General features: G+C 46.5%; 1 protein-coding gene across 1 annotated transcript in view; it reads left to right on the top strand.

Annotated features, from left to right (window-relative positions):
• The window catches only part of LOC144769760 (uncharacterized), a 58,558-nt gene extending 47,323 nt beyond the window's left edge, over positions 1–11,235 (top strand). The window contains exons 3-4 of the mRNA XM_078653939.1: positions 929–997; positions 10,644–11,235. Of these exons, the coding sequence (XP_078510065.1) occupies positions 929–997; positions 10,644–11,167 (593 nt within the window). The 3' untranslated portion in view covers positions 11,168–11,235. The remainder of the gene's footprint in view (positions 1–928; positions 998–10,643) is intronic.
• Positions 11,236–17,893: the final 6,658 nt, after the last annotated feature.

The raw sequence follows: 17,893 nt of genomic DNA, 5'->3' as shown, positions 1-17,893 counted from the left end.
CACAGAGCTTTGATATTAGCACACCATAATTGAAAATGCACCACCCTCCCATCCTTGCCCTCTTCTTCTCTTGATGACCATCTCAGTTGCAGGGGTAGAGCCGAATTCTGAAGACCTAGGCGCTAATTAGGATGTTGGTCGGAAAGCCTCCGACCTTCCGAACAACATCCTTTGTTCAAATTACAACTGCTGTATAAAATTGAAGGCAGTCTGAATTCAAACTGACTGGTCATTCCGGCTGGCTTCTGACAGGCTCATGGAGCCTGTCGTCTAGTCGGAAATCAAACATAATCCCATGCAGACGGTGTTTCCACCATCAGGTTTATGATGTTGGGCTTTCCGACATGGAAAGAATGTCGGATTCCCACTTTGGAGGACCCTGGCAGGGCCCCCCTTCTTGCGCATCTTCCTGTTGGGAGACAAGGGAGCACCTATGGTGCCCTCCTATAAATTCCTGCACAGTGTAGTAGGCACCATGAGGAGCTTGCCACACTGTGCGAGGATTTACAGTGACTCCCATTTCGCTATGTGAGCTTGTGCTGTGGCCAGTTTCTGACCGCATCACAAGCTCCCATAGCGAAAAGAGTCTGCAAACGCACCATGTGTGGTTGCATCCTAATTGCGGTTTGGGACCACCGACCTTTGATTGGTCGCTCTAGAAACCACAGCCCCCATGGTGTCAAATTGGACATGAGTTCAATCATGATCCTGAAGTTGACCCGTGAGCAGAAGCTCCATGTTTTGAGGCTAAACAAGGAAGTTTGGAATGTAGTGCTCACCATGACATGCTGCTCACCATGACTCCGTTCTATCAGTTTTCTTTTTTACTAATATGAAGACATTTACATATTTACAAAAAAAATCCTCACTAGTAGCCAGTGACCCTTTGAAGCTAAGGCTCTACTACTAATACCGTTTTTTTCATTAGGTTGGCAGGAAAAAAAGATGATGATGATGGAGCATCATGGAGAGAAACGTACGGAGTACCATTCTACCGGTGAGTCACCATCTGTGTGAATGCTTATCTATGAAAGGCGAATGGTGACAACAAGGTCAATGCTGGGGCCAAGATCAATGGTAATGATCTTGTCAAGAATGTGCAGGGTGTAGAAGTAAAAGATGTTCAGAGGTTTCAATTTTTGAAGCAAAGCAGGAGTGAGGGTTTTTTAGGGTCGAAGGAAGGGTAGCATTAAGGAGTAGTTCAGGGATTAAAGGTTCTGGGATAGCAAGTGTTATGGGCTGAGAGATTATCAGGGTACAGTTAGACAAATTAAAGAATGCATGCAACATAAACAACTTACAAAATTCTACAAATTCCACCAGCTCATCCGCGCCACCAAGAAGAAATCACTGAAGGATCGACTGGACAACAACGCCTGCGACAGCAAGGAACTCTTCAGCATCGTCAAGGAGTTCTCCAACCCCAGCACCGGCAACAACGACATCACCCCATCACAAGATCTCTGCGACTCCCTCGCTTCGTTCTTCCACCGCAAGATTGCCGACATCCACAACAGCTTCGGCGCACCATCCTCGCACCCAACCATCGAACCAACGCACCCCACCGCCACCCTCCGCACCTGGACCGCAGTGACCACCGAATACACAGCCCGCACGATGAACACCATCCACTCCGGATCTCCGACTGACCCCTGCCCCCACCACGTCTTCAACAAGGCCGACTCCACCATCGCACCCCAACTCCGAGACATCATCAACACCTCCTTCGACACCGCCACCTTCCCGGACAGCTGGAAGCATGCCGAGCTCAGCGCCCTACTGAAGAAACCAACAGCGGACCCCACCGACCTCAAAAACTTCCGCCCCATCTCGCTCCTCCCTTTTCCTGCCAAAGTCATCGAGAAGATCGCCAACAGACAGCTTGCCGCCTTGCTTGAGACTAATGGATCCCTCGACCACTCGCAGTCCGGTTTCAGAGCCAACCACAGCACCGAGACCGCCCTCATCGCAGCCACCGACGACATCCGAGCCCTTCTCGACAACGGGAAACAGCGGCACTCATCCTCCTGGACCTCTCCGCGGCGTTCGACACTGTCTGCCACCGCACCCTAGTCCAACGCCTCAGCAACACCGGCATCCAAGAGAAGGCATTGAAGTGGATCATCTCGTTCCTCGCTGGAAGAACACAGAGAGTCCGCCTCCCCCCGTTTCGTTCCGAGGCCGGCGAAGTTGTCTGCGGCGTCCCGCAAGGATCATCACTCAGCCCCACCCTCTTCAACGTCTACATGAGACCTCTTGCAACCATCGCACGCCAACACAACCTCAACATCATCTCCTATGCCGACGACACCCAGCTGATCCTCTCCCTCACCAGAGACCCCGACACCGGCAGAACCAGCCTCCGCGAAGGGATGAAAGATGTCGCCGAGTGGATGAAGAACAGCCGCTTGAAACTGAACTCATACAAGACGGAAGTCCTCATACTTGGACCATCACCCTCCGCCTGGGACGACTCCTGGTGGCCCCCAGCCCTGGGCACCGCCCCCAAGCCGACAGACCACGCACGCAACCTGGGCTTCATCCTGGACTCCTCCCTCTCGATGACCTGAAAAGTCAACGCCGTCTCCTCCTCATGCTTTCACACCCTCCGCATGCTCCGCAAGATCTTCTGATGGATCCCGATCGAAACCAGGAAGACGGTCACCCAGGCCCTCGTCACCAGCCGGCTGGACTACGGAAACATGCCGCAACCACAGCCAAGCTACAGAAAAGACTACAACGCATCCAGAACGCCTCCGCCCGACTCATCCTGGACATCCCTCGACGCAGCCACATCTCCGGCCACCTGAGGTAACCTGCACTGGCTCCCCGTCAACAAGAGGATCACGTTCAGGCTCCTCACCCACGCACACAAGTCTCTCCACAACCTGGGCCCCAAGTACCTCAACGACCGCCTGACCTTCCACACGCCCACCCGCCACTACGGTCCGCTAGCCTCGCCCTCGCCGCCGTACCACGCATCCGAAGAGCCACCGCCGGAGGCAGATCCTTCTCCTACCTGGCGGCCAAGACATGGAACTCCCTCCCCATCCACCTTCGGCTGACCCAGGACCACCTCACCTTCAGGAGACAACTCAAGACCTGGCTGTTCGAGCAGTAGCGGCCCCCTTCCCCCAAGCGCCTTGAGACCCTTCCGGGTGAGTAGCGGCTATACAAATGTTATGATTGATTGATTGATTGTTTGATACATTTATAGAATTTTTATAGGTAATAAATAAAGGCACAACCCAACTCAACTTTAATGTAGTGAAGATTTTAAAAGTCATATTTATTACATAGAATCTGAATGTGTTGGGTTGAGTAGCTGATGGAAGGCACAATGCTTGATTTGGATAAAGGAGATAGAAAAGACTTCGGAAAGGTGCTTACTGGATACAATTGAGACCAGGTCTAGTGGTGCTACATTGCATTGGTCATGCATGGTTGAATGGTGAAGGTGTAGGGATAGTTTGCACAAACACAAAAGAAGACCATGTGAAAAGCCAAAAATTGAGAAAATTATCAGGGGGTGGAGTGGACTGTACCAGGAAAGAGGAAATGACAGAAATAGAATAGAATGTAAAGGTCAAGCTAAGACTACCATCAAGTGTGTTTGTAGGAGGTGAGGAAAGGAGAGATTTAAGATCAGAAGTAGGTTACATGAATGCAATAACCTGAAATTGATGCAATTACAGGACAATTATTAGCTGCTTTGACCTTTGAGGGTGATACAGTAGACCACCTCTGCCTCTCTTGCAAGAGCGGCCTTGAGAATGAATGAAGCAAGAGCGTTTAATGCTGCACACCTCACCATGTCATTCTGGCAGATCCAGATTTGGGTTGTACAGAGGAATTGGAGGTCAAGAAAGAGAAACGTGTTGAGAATAAGGACGTATTCAAAACACACCGATCAATATAAAGGCCCCGAGAAAAGGAGTGGCTGGGAATATTAGTGCAACAGATATAAATATGCTCTTGTGGTACTACAACCCTACGGTTTGTGCTTGTGAGCAATGACTGATATGCTCTGGATGGTGCAGGCAGGTGATCAACAGCAAGAATACAGGAACTAACAGGATTTACAAGCTGACCGGAAATTGATGTAGCCAGGAAAATATTGAAATTGACCTGCTGGTAGAATGACTGTCTCAAGCCCTGCTAAGAAGTGACAGGAGCAGAGAAGCCACCATGACAAACATGGAGAGCACAATCTCCCATAAAGCACCCTAGTAGGGAAGATGGCATTATATGCTATAGGAATAGACAGTTAGTAGACGGGGCCTAGCCCAACCTTTCATAGGCTGAGATGGGAAAAGATTCTCTGATTTATTGCTGGGGGTGCGATGAGACAAGTCTGGTCTGCATGCATTCCGGCTCTGGGATGTAGCCTTAGGCTCCACACGTACCAGGAAAAAGGTGCAGGCTGGATCAGGAGAGTTGGTTTCTGGACTGAAGAATTTTCAGACCTTCATTCTGCAGGGTCCAGCATGGAACAGAGTCCCTCCCCAATGTAGCAAACAGTCACCAAATCCTCTGGGTGTGGCTGGAGTCAGAGCATTGGGATGTAGCTGCACACCGCACCCTTGCTAGTAGCTATTGGCTGCTCAGTGTCAGAGGCATTGTTCATTCTAAGAGGTGGGAAAGGGTTTGGTTTTTTAAGTCTATGCCCCTGTATTTGGCATGACATTGAAACAAAGGTGAATAGCATCAATGGGAAAGCAAAGGCAATCGGAAAAAAGAAAATACTTTCTTTTTGCGAGATTCAGATCTGGTTGGACAAGCTGTACTTCTTCTATGAGTGCAACGATGGGATCTGCTCTTGCAAGAGAGCTGCCTCGGTGTCAACAGGCTGTAAGACCACAGAGGGATTTGATGTTAATCAATGACCAGATACTCCATTTTCCATTTTGAACAGACAGTCTTACATTTGGTGTTACATTAGACATGAAGCTAGCATTTAAATATGTTTTTCCAATAACATTGTAACAGTTGCATATTGAAGAGATGCATTCCAATAACATTGTAACAACTGATTATTGAAGAGATGAAATAACCAGGTTGGTCGTCAGAATAGCATTTATCAATAATTGAAGCCTAGGTCCCTCTAAATCAGTATCTTTTTTGTTAGGTTGGAACCACGAAGAAAAGAAGGATCCGGACCAAATGAAGTCTGGTGAGTAACTTTGCTTCAGATTTCATTTTTATGAGAAAGGCAACCATGTCTGTTTCCAGTGGCATAACAACATGTAAGGGGCTCAACAACAAGATATGCTGGCTCCCACCACCACACCTATCTCCACTGCAAGACGTCCACATTAGCACACGTGTTGGTGGAATGCACGTCGCAGAAACAAAATTGTTGGATACAAGGGGGCAAGGGGAACCATCAATTGGTCACAGGGGAGGTGGAGACAAAGGTCTTCTGTGTGCTATGGGCTCAGCAGACCCAATTATACAAAAAAAACAAAGAGTGTGAAAGTGAGGAATAGTGGAGGAAAGTGGAAAGATCAAGAAAATCAAAATACTCCCTGAAAGAAACAAATATCACAATTGTGAAAGATTCATCTAGACCAGAAACAAATGCTTCCACTAAGATGTGCCTGTCGCCACTGGAATACAGTATCAACATTTCATACACAGAAAGAACTGTAAAGGGCAAAAAGAAAACCGTATTCTTAATACATTTATTGTCCAAGCTTCAATCGGCCAGCAGGTGTTTCACAATACAAAATGCTTTATCAGGGCCTACTTAACAATCCCAGTAGTACAGTAAATCACTCAATTCCCATTTTCCAAGAAGGTTTCTCTGACAGCAGTGATGTACTCAATTTTCAAATTAAAGGCAGTTCTAGTATAAAGAGAAGAGTAAATGGCATAAGGCCATTCCATGATCAGTGTATTCACCGATCAGTGTATCAGCAAAAAGTGATTGAGATCAAGAAAAACAACATAGTCCATAAAAAAAGAAAATTAGGCCCACTATGCAAAAAGTAGCACCTCATATTCCATATATTTGTTTGATGAAGTTGCTTTTCAGATCCACAGCACTATTTTGAGTGCACAGATCTGACATATGAACTACAGATTTCTTTAAACAAGAATAAGCTAACACTTCAGGTACTGCATAGGGTAAGCCCTACATTCCGAGACACTAGGGCATGAAAGGAAACCATCCACACTTGGGGGCATATTATTAGGGGGTTTATCTCCGCTTTTTTGGCTTTAAAACCCAAGAAGCGGAGATAAAATTATCTCCCTATTACCTAGCTGTCGCTAACACCAGTTAGTGACAGCTAGTAGGAGATAGCGACCATCTTGGGCCCCACTTTGCATGTCAGTGAAATTTATCACTAATTTAATGCAAAGTGGGCGTGCCAAGATGTTAGCGACTGGAAACAGTCGCTAACATCGCTATCTCCTATTATCAACTTTTGTAAACCTCTACATAAGACCGAACCTCACTCGATTCACACTTGAGGTAATCTCCAGAGTCTGCCACACTTGGATAAAATGTGTGACTCTATAAATAATTCTACAGGCACAGGGTAATGCATTTGCAAGCACAGTGCATGCTTAGTAGGCTATCCACTGAGAAACATTAACTCCTAGAAGTGTGTGGCTCTGACCGACTCATGATCACATTCAGCTTTTTCACTGAACCAATCAATCAATCAATCAATCAGTCAATCAATAATTCAAGCATTTGTATAGCGCGCTACTCACCCAGAGGGTCTCAAGGCGCTTGGGGGGGGGGGGGCTACGGCTCGAACAGCCAGGTCTTGAGTTGCTTCCTGAAGGAGAGGTGGTGTTGGGTTAGGCGGAGGTGGATAGGGAGGGAGTTCCACGTTTTGGCAGCCAGGTAGGAGAAGGATCTTCCTCCCGTTGTGGCTCTTCGGATGCGGGGAACGGCGGCGAGGGCGTGGCTGGTCGATCGCAGCTGGCGTGTGGGAGTGTAGAAGGTGAGGCGGTCGTTGAGGTATCTGGGTCCTTGTTGTGGAGAGCTTTGTGTGCGTGGGTGAGGAGTCGGAACGTGATTCTCTTGCTGACTGGGAGCCAGTGCAGGTCTCTCAGTGTCCGTAGATGTGGCTGGGTCGGGGGATGTCCAGGATGAGTCGTGCTGAGGCGTTCTGAATGCGCTGGAGCCTTTTCTGAAGTTTGGCTGTGGTTCCGGCACAGAGGGCGTTACCGTAGTCTAGTCGGCTGGTGACGAGCGCCTGGGTGACCGTCTTCCTGGTTTCCGTGGGGATCCACCGGAAGATCTTCCGTAGCATGCGTAGGATGTTGAAGCATGACGAGGAGACGGCGTTGACTTGTCTGGTCATCGAGAGGGAGGAGTCCAGGATGAAGCCCAGGTTGCGCGCGTAGTCCGTCGGTTTGGGTGCGCTGCCTAGGGCAGGTGGCCACCAGGAGTTGTCCCAGGCGGAGGGTGATGATCCCAGGATGAGGACTTCCGTCTTATCTGAGTTCAGTTTCAGGCGGCTGTTCTTCATCTGCTACGTCTTACATCCCTTCGTGTAGGTTGGTTCTGGCGGTGGCGGGGTCGTTGGTGAGGGAGAGGATCAGCTGGGTGTCGTCGGCGTAGGAGATGATGTTGAGGTTGTGTTGGCGTGCGATGGCCGCGAGGGGGCTCATGTAGATGTTGAACAGCGTGGGGCTGAGCGATGATCCTTGTGGTACGCTGCAGATGACTTCGGTGGCCTCTGATCTGAACGGGGGGAGGCGGACTCTCTGTGTTCTTCCGGCGAGGAAGGAGATGATCCACTCCAGAGCCTTCTCTTGGATTCCGACGTTGCTGACGCGCTGCACTAGGGTGCGGTGGCAGACAGTGTCGAACGCTGCGGAGAGGTCCAGGAGGATGAGGGCCGCTGTTTCCCCGTTGTCGAGCAGGGCTCGGATGTCGTCGGTGGCTGCGATGAGGGCGGTCTCGGTGCTGTGGTTGGCTCTGAAACCGGACTGCGATTGGTCGAGGGATCTATTCGTCTCGAGGAAGGCGGCCAGCTGTCTGTTGACGGTCTTCTCGATGACTTTGGCAGGAAAAGGAAGAAGCGAGATGGGGCGGTAGTTTTTAAGTTCGGTGGGATCTGCTGAAGGTTTCTTCAGTAGGGCGCTGAGTTTGGCGTGCTTCCAGCTCTCTGGGAAGGTGGCGGTGTCGAAGGAGGCATTGATGATGTCTCGGAGATGGGGTGCGATGATGGAGTTGGCCTTGTTGAAGACGTGATGCGGGCAGGGGTCGGTTGGTGATCCGGAGTGGATGGAGTTCATCATGCGGATGGTGTCTTCGGTGTTGATCGGGGTCCAGGCGCGGAGGGTGGTGGTGGGGGGCGTTGGTGCGGTCGTGGGGTGCGTCGGCTGTGTGCTGAAACTGTTGTGTATATCTGCGATCTTGTTGTGGCAGAACGCGGCGAGCGAGTTGCAGAGGTCTTGTGATGGGGTGATGTTGTTGTTTCCGGCGCTAGGGTTCGAGAGCTCTTTGACGATGTTGAAGAGTTCCTTGGTGTTGTGGGCGTTGTTGTCTAGTCGTTCCTTAAATGCGGTTTTCTTGGTGGTGTGGATAAGCTGGTGGTGTTTTCGGGTGGCTTGCTTGAGGGTGGTCATGTTGTCTGTTGTTGGGTCTCTGCGCCAGGCTTTCTCGAAGGCACGGCAGTTCTTCTTGGAGCTCTTGAGTTCGTCGGTGAACCAGGATGCTTTCTTGTTGCCAGGTCTGACGGGGGGGTCTTCAGTGGAGCGAGGTCATCTGCGCAGTTGGTGATCCATCTAGTGAGGTTGTTGGCGGCTTGGTTGGGGTTCGCTGAGCTGGCGGGAGGGTTCTAGCTCAGGGATGTGGCTAGCTGGTCGGTGGTGATCTTGTTCCAGCTTCTGCGGGGAACCTGTTGCGGGTGGTGGTGGAGCGTGGTCCTTCTGAAGCTAAAGTGGACACAGCTGTGGTCTGTCCAGTGGAGTCCAGTGGCATGGCTGAAGGAGATGTCCTTGCTGGAGGAGAAGACGGGGTCAAGCGTGTGGCCGGCGTAGTGGGTGGGGGTGGTCACCAGTTGCTTGAGTCCGAGGTTGGCGAGGTTGTCCAGCAGGGTGGTGGTGTTGCTGTCGTTGTTGTTCTCTAGGTGGAAGTTGAGGTCCCCTAGGAGGATGTAGTCAGCGGAGGGGAGGGCGTGCAGGCTGATGAAGTTGGCGATGTCTTCGCTGAATTGTGTGCGCGGTCTATTTCAAGTGGAAGGCGTCTCCTATTACTGCAGAGGGCAGCAATCATCCCTTGTCTATCACCAATGCAACTGAGAATGGGTTTTAACTTTGTTTTTCTTGAGGGCTGGTCTTTAGCTCCAATGAACATCCTGGGAATCAAGACCCACTTGACCACAAGCAACAGAACTTAAGCACAGACACTTCACTGCAGTGGTGCTTTCAACACTCAAGCACCATGAAATCATTGGATGGGGAACAGCAAGTCAAATCCTCTGAGTGTGTAGGCAAGGGACACATCCAGGTCAGCTCTGCTCACCAGGGACGTAGAAGGGACTTGCAGTTGTGACTTGAGATGGGAAAGAAGCATTCATCACATCAAAACTAAACCAAACCAATTCCTTGATGAAAGGGTCAGTCAGATCACAAGGGGAGCAGAGCAGGAACAGTTCCCTCAACAGACAGGTCCATGAAGCACCAGTGTGTCTCTACCATATAGTGTAGTTGCTTTCCAGTGTACTAGCAAAGTAAGTATGGGACTCACAACACTCCCTCTTTTGGAGATAGATATGCATATCCCTTTCCGGTCTAGGTCGTTTTGCTCCCCAGATAAAGCTCTACCAATTTCAGTAATTTATGGATTATCCCTGTAGGTGCCTGGAGTTGCAAAGCCTGAAGTGTGTAGAGTATTCTTGGTAGTGATGTCATTTTAAAGGCAGCAATACATCCCAACTGATAGCTTTGTAAGTCTCTAATGCCATTCTTTAAGAGGTCAAGATAGATTTACGCTGCGGTTTTGTCGATTGTTGGGCAAATTTGATCTCCCAAATACTGGATCCTCTGCTGTGTCTAGGCAAAGGGAAATACTGTAGGTCCTCCCTTACCGTACTCTGTGTATTGAGACGGAGGATCTGGGTTTTCAAGCAATTTGATGGTATTTTATTGTGAAAAGTGGTGAAAATATGAGAGAAAGCTTTAAAATCCAGTACTTGTCATCCTTGAAATGCATACTGAGCACAACGATTACAGAATGAAAACAGGTCAATGTTCCTGTGTTTGTGTTCTTTCATTGACATGCATTTCTGATTTTTATAGCATTCTGGTTGGCCCGGTGTTATGGATGGGGCGGGCCTATTTGATGGAAACAATGCACATTTTAAGAACACTTCAAAGATCCCTCCTCTGGTTGGATCTGGAGGTTTAATCTCAAGAGTCTTGAGTGTCTGGAGCCTTTGACTTGCTATCTATAGTGTTTTTACAGTAGTTGCCCTGTAACAGACTAGCACACATACCAGGAGGGAAAGAGCAGAGTCAACATCACTCATGAGTGGCAGATGGTGGTTGCAGGGTGGAAAGAGAGTGTGTAGTCCACAGTCTCAGGGCTGACCCTTTTGTCGAAGTAAACTCACATTTACCTTCTCCCATTCTTTTATTTACATGCCTTTCTCTTCTTTTACTTTATACAATAGGAGACCCAGAGGATGGAAATAAACCAGAGGATCCAGAAGATGACGACAATGAAGGAAATGAGGCTGGAAGTACTAGAGAAAAAAGACAAACCAGCAATGGTGTAGAAACAAATGAAAAACCTGGAGGAGGGAGTGGAAAGGAACATATGGGTAGAAAAGGGAAGGGGTGTGGCAAAGGGAAAGGTGGAGGGAAAGGCACAGGGGATGGTAAAGAACATTATGGAGGGGGTAATGAAGCAAATGAAAAAGACAAACCCATGCCAGAACCCGAAAAGGAATATGAAGTAACAAGGAAAAAACGACAGGCCCCTGAAGATGAGGAAAAGAAATATGAAGGGCAGGTTGATGAAGAATCAGGGAAAGGAAAAGGAGGAGGGAAAGGAAAAAAAGACAAGGAAAAAGGAGGAAAAGGAAAGGGGAAAGGTAAAGGTGGTGAGAAAGGAAAAGGTAAAGAGAAAGGGGGTGGGAAAGGAAAAGGAAAAGAGAAGTCTAAAGAAGAAAAGGGAGGGAAAAATAAGGAATGAGGACATGGACATGCAGAACAGAGAGGGGGTGGAGGCCATGACATGGAGGAGAGGAACAAGGGGACATAACTGAAGGAAAATTAGTGTATTTCTGTAATAATCCTGGGATTGGGATTTTAAAAACACTCCTATTTATGATGGCTTTGGGAAAGAAAAAACCTTCTCTTCTTTGTCAAACTTAGGATTAGAATAAAAAGCATCAACAACTGCATCTCTGTGTGCATTCTTGTGGTGGGTGATTTGTGGGAGATTAAGGAAGGGATCACGGCTCCGCACCGCCATCTTGTTATAGGAATAGCTAAACATAAAATATAACAAACTGCAGACACTGAAAGAGTCAAGGTCTGCAGAGAGTCCTGACTGATCACTTTTCACCTCTCCCTCTTTGCCTTTCAATATTTCATTTTTTCACTAATGCACTGAAAGACACTTCACATAGTTCACCATATGCTTTTGAAGGGATTCTAAAACTCCTTAAGTTCTTCTGTAGACCAATGTTGGCAGACAAAGTGCCATCAACTGGCACATCAAAATACTTCACCATTGCTAGAGCCCATAAAGGTTGGGCAGCCACAACTCTGCAGGCTCACCACCCATGCCAATAGAGGCACATTTAATTATTTACAATTTGCCAGGAGGAATGGTGCAACAATGGTGGATAACCACAAAATATTCTTCTCTCCTAATTACAGGCATGGTCCAAGCCAAGAGGCAGTCCTTCCTGGAAGTGAAACAAAAACTCAGATAGTTGGGCATAAAATACACACTCATGTTTCCTACAAACCTAAAAACATTTGAAGACGGCAGCGCATTTTTTTCATGGATCCCAATGAAGCGTGGGGATGGATTACAAAATGGGCAGCAGGCAGCGGTAAAACTATCGAAGGACTTGTCCTGAAATGAGGAAGGAGAAATAGGAACTGAGTAAAATTGTCTGAAGTCACCTAACCAATGAAGTCCCAAAGAGCAGCAGCAAATGAGGGTGCAGGCTGATGGGAGGTCACCAGTGAAAGACTCACACACTCACTCAGAAACCCTGAACACAGGCTTCAAAGTAGATCAAGCTGAAAATAGTGATCACCAAGCAGCAGTATCAACCAAGTAATTATAGCAGAATGATCCAACCAAGCAGAACTATTGAATGTAGGAAGGACTATAATGCCGCATTATGTATAATATCATTCAGTAAAGTGAAACCTGAAACACACGAGAGTCCTTCAACCTTCAAGCAACATTTATGAATTGTTGAGACCAAAAAAAATGTATAAGGGGCAAACACACAGCATTCAACACATGGGTGACCATACTCAAAGTTGTGTATGCAGGCAGCATAATAAACCATGGCACACCTCTCACCTCAACCATCCATCATGCTGTAGGAAAAGGCACATAGGCTGGGGGGTGGTGATATGTGAAAGATCAGTTGAGAGAATTGATATTGAGTCCCTTAAAAATGACAGTATGGGTTGCTGGAACTAAGGTGACGTTTGTATCCTTAGGCCACATTTGGTCAGACAGACTGTTGAGCCATGAGATGGATGAAAAGTTGATGAAAGTTGATCTCTGGTGGCAGCAAAGCATAGCATTACATCAACCCACACACGTAAGTCGATGATGGGAAGTGCTACCTCTGCTGACATGGAACATGATGGACCTGGGTGACTTAACTGAGCGATACAGAATCCATGCATTCGTTAAGAGAAAGAGATGCCAACTTTACTTTCCTACAGGAAATACGCCTTAGTAAAGCGGAGAGAGAGAGACTCCAAACTAAATATAGAGGGGACTATTATATGATGCTTACACAATCACATTAATATGGGGTAATCGGAGAAGCCCCAGTGACAACAGTGGAAGATGGTTTTTAATAATTGAAGGCAAATTGCAAGGAGAATTGTTACAAATAGCCCTGGCAGCGTCACAGATCATTCACACTCAACTCATCCCAACAGTCTGGGTGAGTGATATTAATTGTGTGCTGGATGTAGATTGGGATAGATCATTCCCACCACTTTCTAAAACTCCAGCTAATCAAATGTCAAAACTATTCACGAATTGGCTTCTTAGCTATGGGGTGGTTGATGTATGATGTAACTGAATGCAAAAGGCCCTACATTCCTGAAAAGATATGGTCATATGCAACTCCAAATACAGAGTGAGATGCTGGCCACAGAATGGTTTAGGCAAAACACCTACAGATTTCAACCATCTTCTCTTGACTATACAATGGACAGACACACAACTTGCCTATTGAGGTGGTGCCTGCAGCCTTACCAGATACACCCTACAGGGAAGCTTCTAAAATGTGATGAAAAAGCATTTCAACGATAATGCAGCTAGAGCAGCCAGCCCATTGATAGACTGAGAGTTGTTTAAGGCCACTGTGAGTGGTACATGCATGATACATGGTGTAAAGGCTGTGCTAGAAAAAGAAGGTACTAAATTAAAAAACAAAATGCAGTTGATTGCTTTATTTGGGTCATACATCATAAAAGTCACAACTACAAGTCAAAAGTGCAGTGTATAAGCCCAATTAAGGATACAGTTAATAATGAGACACAACGTTTAAAATACAATGTGGGCTCACGTGAGTGACAACATGACAAATGACTTAAACTCTTTCAAAACCATAAGTTAAAAGAATAATTTGAATAATCGTACATTAAATGAGAAAATATTCTCAACGTTAAAAATGGCACGTTGGATTTAGATAATTACTGACATGTAGGTACTATGCATAATGCAAGGAACAATTCCCAGTTCGACAAGATTGTACAACAAAGAATTAATCTAAGCCAGTAAGGGGTGAGAGTGAGATAACTTCGAGCTGAATTGGCCAAAATGCAGTAAAGACTGTAAAAGCATGAGCTCAAAAAACATGCAATCAAGAAAATACAGGCTTAGACTACACAATTGTAAAAAATGTCTAGCCAAAGAGTAAAAGTGGTCATCTGATTGGTCAGGACAGACGGAACACATGTCCCTATCACAGCAGTATGAAAACCGAAAGGCACCTTAGCATCCACACAAGCAACTAGCAGACATTAACATAGTCCACCAAGATTATTCTAGAATATTATGTAGTCAGATCAATGAGCATGTAGCTGATAAAGGGGTCACGTGGGGCATGCACTTCTTGAAACTGACCCTGAAGACAGGGCTCTCTTAGAGCACCCCTTTTGAGAGATGAGATTAAAACCACCACAAAAAACCCGACGTAGGAGAATACACTGGAAAGCGAGTGCCTCCTGTGGAATTTGATGCAATTTACCAAGGCTTCCGGGTACCATGCCTGGGAAACAACTTTTACAATGCAGTCATTACATCACACTACCTTTACATTGCAGTCATTACATCGCAACATCCTTTTCATCACATGTCATTACAACGCAGCCATTACATTGTATGTCACTACAACGCACGTCATCACAATGCATGTCACTACAACACAGGCATTACATCGCAAGTCAATACAACGCATACCATTACATTATCCAACACGGTTGCACTCACTGGAGTTAGAATAGTACATTTTACTCCTACACTACCCAACACTTACCCTCCTGTTGCACTCATTGGAGTTAGAATAGTAATTATTACCCTTATACTATCCAACACTTACCTTAAATGCAATGTAATGGTATGCATTATAAAGGTATAATGCGATGTAATGGAATGCGTTATAAAGTTAGTTTCTCAAAATGCGATGTAATGGCATGTTATATAAAAGAATGCGTTGTAAAGGATGTTGCGATGTAAAAACTACATTGTAAAGGCATGCATTGTAAATGTATGTGTTGTGATGTCATACATTCACATGGCCTGCTAGGAACGTCCCAAGCAGTCAAAGAGGAACAATCGCTCCCTCCCACTTCTAAAGAGTAATTATACCTATGCTTCTGACACACAAGTGCCCAATGGAGATGACCTCTTGTTGTCCACTATCCATGTTAAACTTAGACTATTACCTACTAAGGAAAACCCTAGTACTATTAAAACTCCACATGCTACCTGAGCTCTATGGATACACCAATGGGAGCTCGCTGCATGCAGATGATATTACTTTATCTGAAAAAATGCCCATATCGACTTAAATCCACTTCTTACCCAATTAGAATGAGTTTGGAGAGTTGTGGGGCCTACAAATCAATACAAGCACATTGTGCCTGTTCTCTATAAAACCACAAACCTCCCCGGAAGACATGCTGTTTCCTGGGCTACCTCTGAAGGGGGTACAATGATCCTTCTGATGTCTGGATCCACATATTTTATGAAAATGCGCACACCATAGTGGGAAATCGAAGCAGAACACCAACATCCACAAATGAATCCATTCAGCTGTGCAAAAAGTTATCATAATCCACAATGGGGACAGGCACTTTGAATTCCGAATTATATACCTCTTTGCAAAATCACCAATGAGAATCCATAATCAGATATTTAAAAGACTGACTGTGATGCTCTTGTACATATCAAGTTTAAGGGGCAGAAACGAAGTTGCCTTACGCAAGCGGGAATGGCCTATTCCGGAAGGAGGACTTGGAGTCACAGACTACAAAAGCTACTGGATAGATGCAAACCTACAGTGGGTGGCCAGATGGTTCATGTAGGAAAGCGCCCTTTGGAATGGTCCCCCCACACTTTTTCCCCAATGCTGATGGTTATTATTCCAGAAGCACACTGGAGCCTGCTATCCAGGCCCCAGTGCCAGTGCTCTCTCCCTAAATCTGTTGTATTTGAATTGATAACCCAAATCTGCAAGGACCTTAACCCCCTCATAAGTCCCTGGTAAGTGCTACCAGTGGTACCAAGGGCATGGGAGTTAAAGGGGTCACTAGGGTATGAAGCTCTGATTGTGCCACCCTGAGTGACCCAAGTAAACAGATGAAAGCATTCCTGCCCTTGCAGGCTGCATGAGCAGCGCAAACTGCTCAAACTCGACTTTGCCCTCACCCCTATGGAAGGCCTCCTTAGCCCAGGAGGCAGGGTGCATTGTATTAAAGATGTGGACATATAAGTGCAAGGATATATTCCCTTTAGTAGCATCTTTCCATTAAGGGCTCCTATAAGTGTTCAGGCGGCCATGGGCTGACATGGGCTGGCACCCAAGGTTGCCAGCTCCAATATGGTCCCACTGAAAAGTGTAATTTTTCAAATAAAACAACTTCTCTCATCAAATCTGGATTTTTCCTGAAAGTCAGATTTACTGTGACATGCACCGAGGTGGCTAGCTTAGAGTTTGCTCACATAGTTGCCCCTGCCTTTCCTGTGCCCTGGCTAACAGTCTGCAACTGCTGGCACCAAGAGAGTAATCTGACCCCCTGCTAGGCGTTGTGAACACTCCCAGGAGTCATAAACAAAGGCCTGCCTGGGAAGGAGGTAACACCTCCCTCCCTGATGGGACTATGAAGTGGCACATCAAGCAGTGAGCTTCACTGCTTCCACTACCTCTGATATGCAAACAGACTGCTTTCCAAAGGAGGAAATAGCCAACCTCCCTGTCCCCTGGCACATTTGCTCCTGGTCAGGTAGGAACATTAAGTAGTCATGAGGGGCGCCTGGTCCATACAGCCAAGGAAGGTTTTCTGCCAAGCGGAAGAGTAGAGAGTTCTATGTAGAAAAGGTGGCACACCCCCCCGAATGTGGTCACCTCAGGGGGTGGATTAGCTGCTGGGGCTAGTAGCCCACTGGATACTTGCACCCACACTCCTCACACACCAAAACTAGGTTTTAAGGGACACCAGAACCTCAGATCAAAGACCAACACAGTGTAAGCAAATTGACAGCTCAGGCTTTGCACCAGGGACAGCCAGGACAACTGTACATCTGGGCCCTGCGAGCCAAGTAAATGCCATGGTCTGGTCCTAGGACCGGCATCATCTTACTCTCCTAGTGCTTTCCACTGGACTCGACCTGCACGTGACTGATTCTCACTAATGTTTTTCTTTATTGACTGCAGCATTAAAGTTTTGCAGCAGTGAAATACACTGATTTATTTTTCCTTTTAAAATATGTAATCTAGTTATACTTATCCATTTTGTTTGTGTTGGTGTCTAATATTTATATAAAAATCAGCGTTATTTTAATAAATTGGTATTGGATTTCTTTCAAGTTGTGTCAATTACTTATCGTCCATGTTGATACGCTAAAATGCTTAATACGTGTTCCTCTATTAAAGCCTGACTACTCTGTGGCACACTACCAGGACTGATCTAGGGATTAATGAGTGTAAATGCAAATGACCTATTTGTGGTACTGTGAGAGTATTGCACAATGAAGCCTAACCAATATCACTACACAATCCATAGGCTGAAAAAACACATTTTGTGTGATGTTCTGAATTACTGTGGGACACTGATGCCTATTACTCCAGGCCCACATGACAAACCCCAGAGTCATTTGGCCAGACACTACTGGAAAAGATACCATACTCATAGCCAAATGGTCAAGGCACACTCTCCAGTACGCCCCTTGTGATTCCATCCCAAACAACATAAGATATACATGTTAACTAGTATAGTGATCTGGCTGAGTGCTGCCATAACTAGACTAGGCCACCTATTCTTAAACCACACCTATTCTTAAAACACACAGTAGAGACTTTTGACGAAATGTAACTTTATAATAATCTGCCAGTGGGCACGTTTTTAACTTATGGAGCCCTGTCCTGACAAATTAACCTAGCATTGAACAGCAGGGACACAGATCCTAGAACCCACACAATAC

Source organism: Lissotriton helveticus, chromosome 7, assembly GCF_964261635.1.
Source record: "Lissotriton helveticus chromosome 7, aLisHel1.1, whole genome shotgun sequence".
NCBI lineage: Eukaryota > Metazoa > Chordata > Amphibia > Caudata > Salamandridae > Lissotriton > Lissotriton helveticus.
This window is presented reverse-complemented; position numbering and strand designations above follow the sequence as displayed.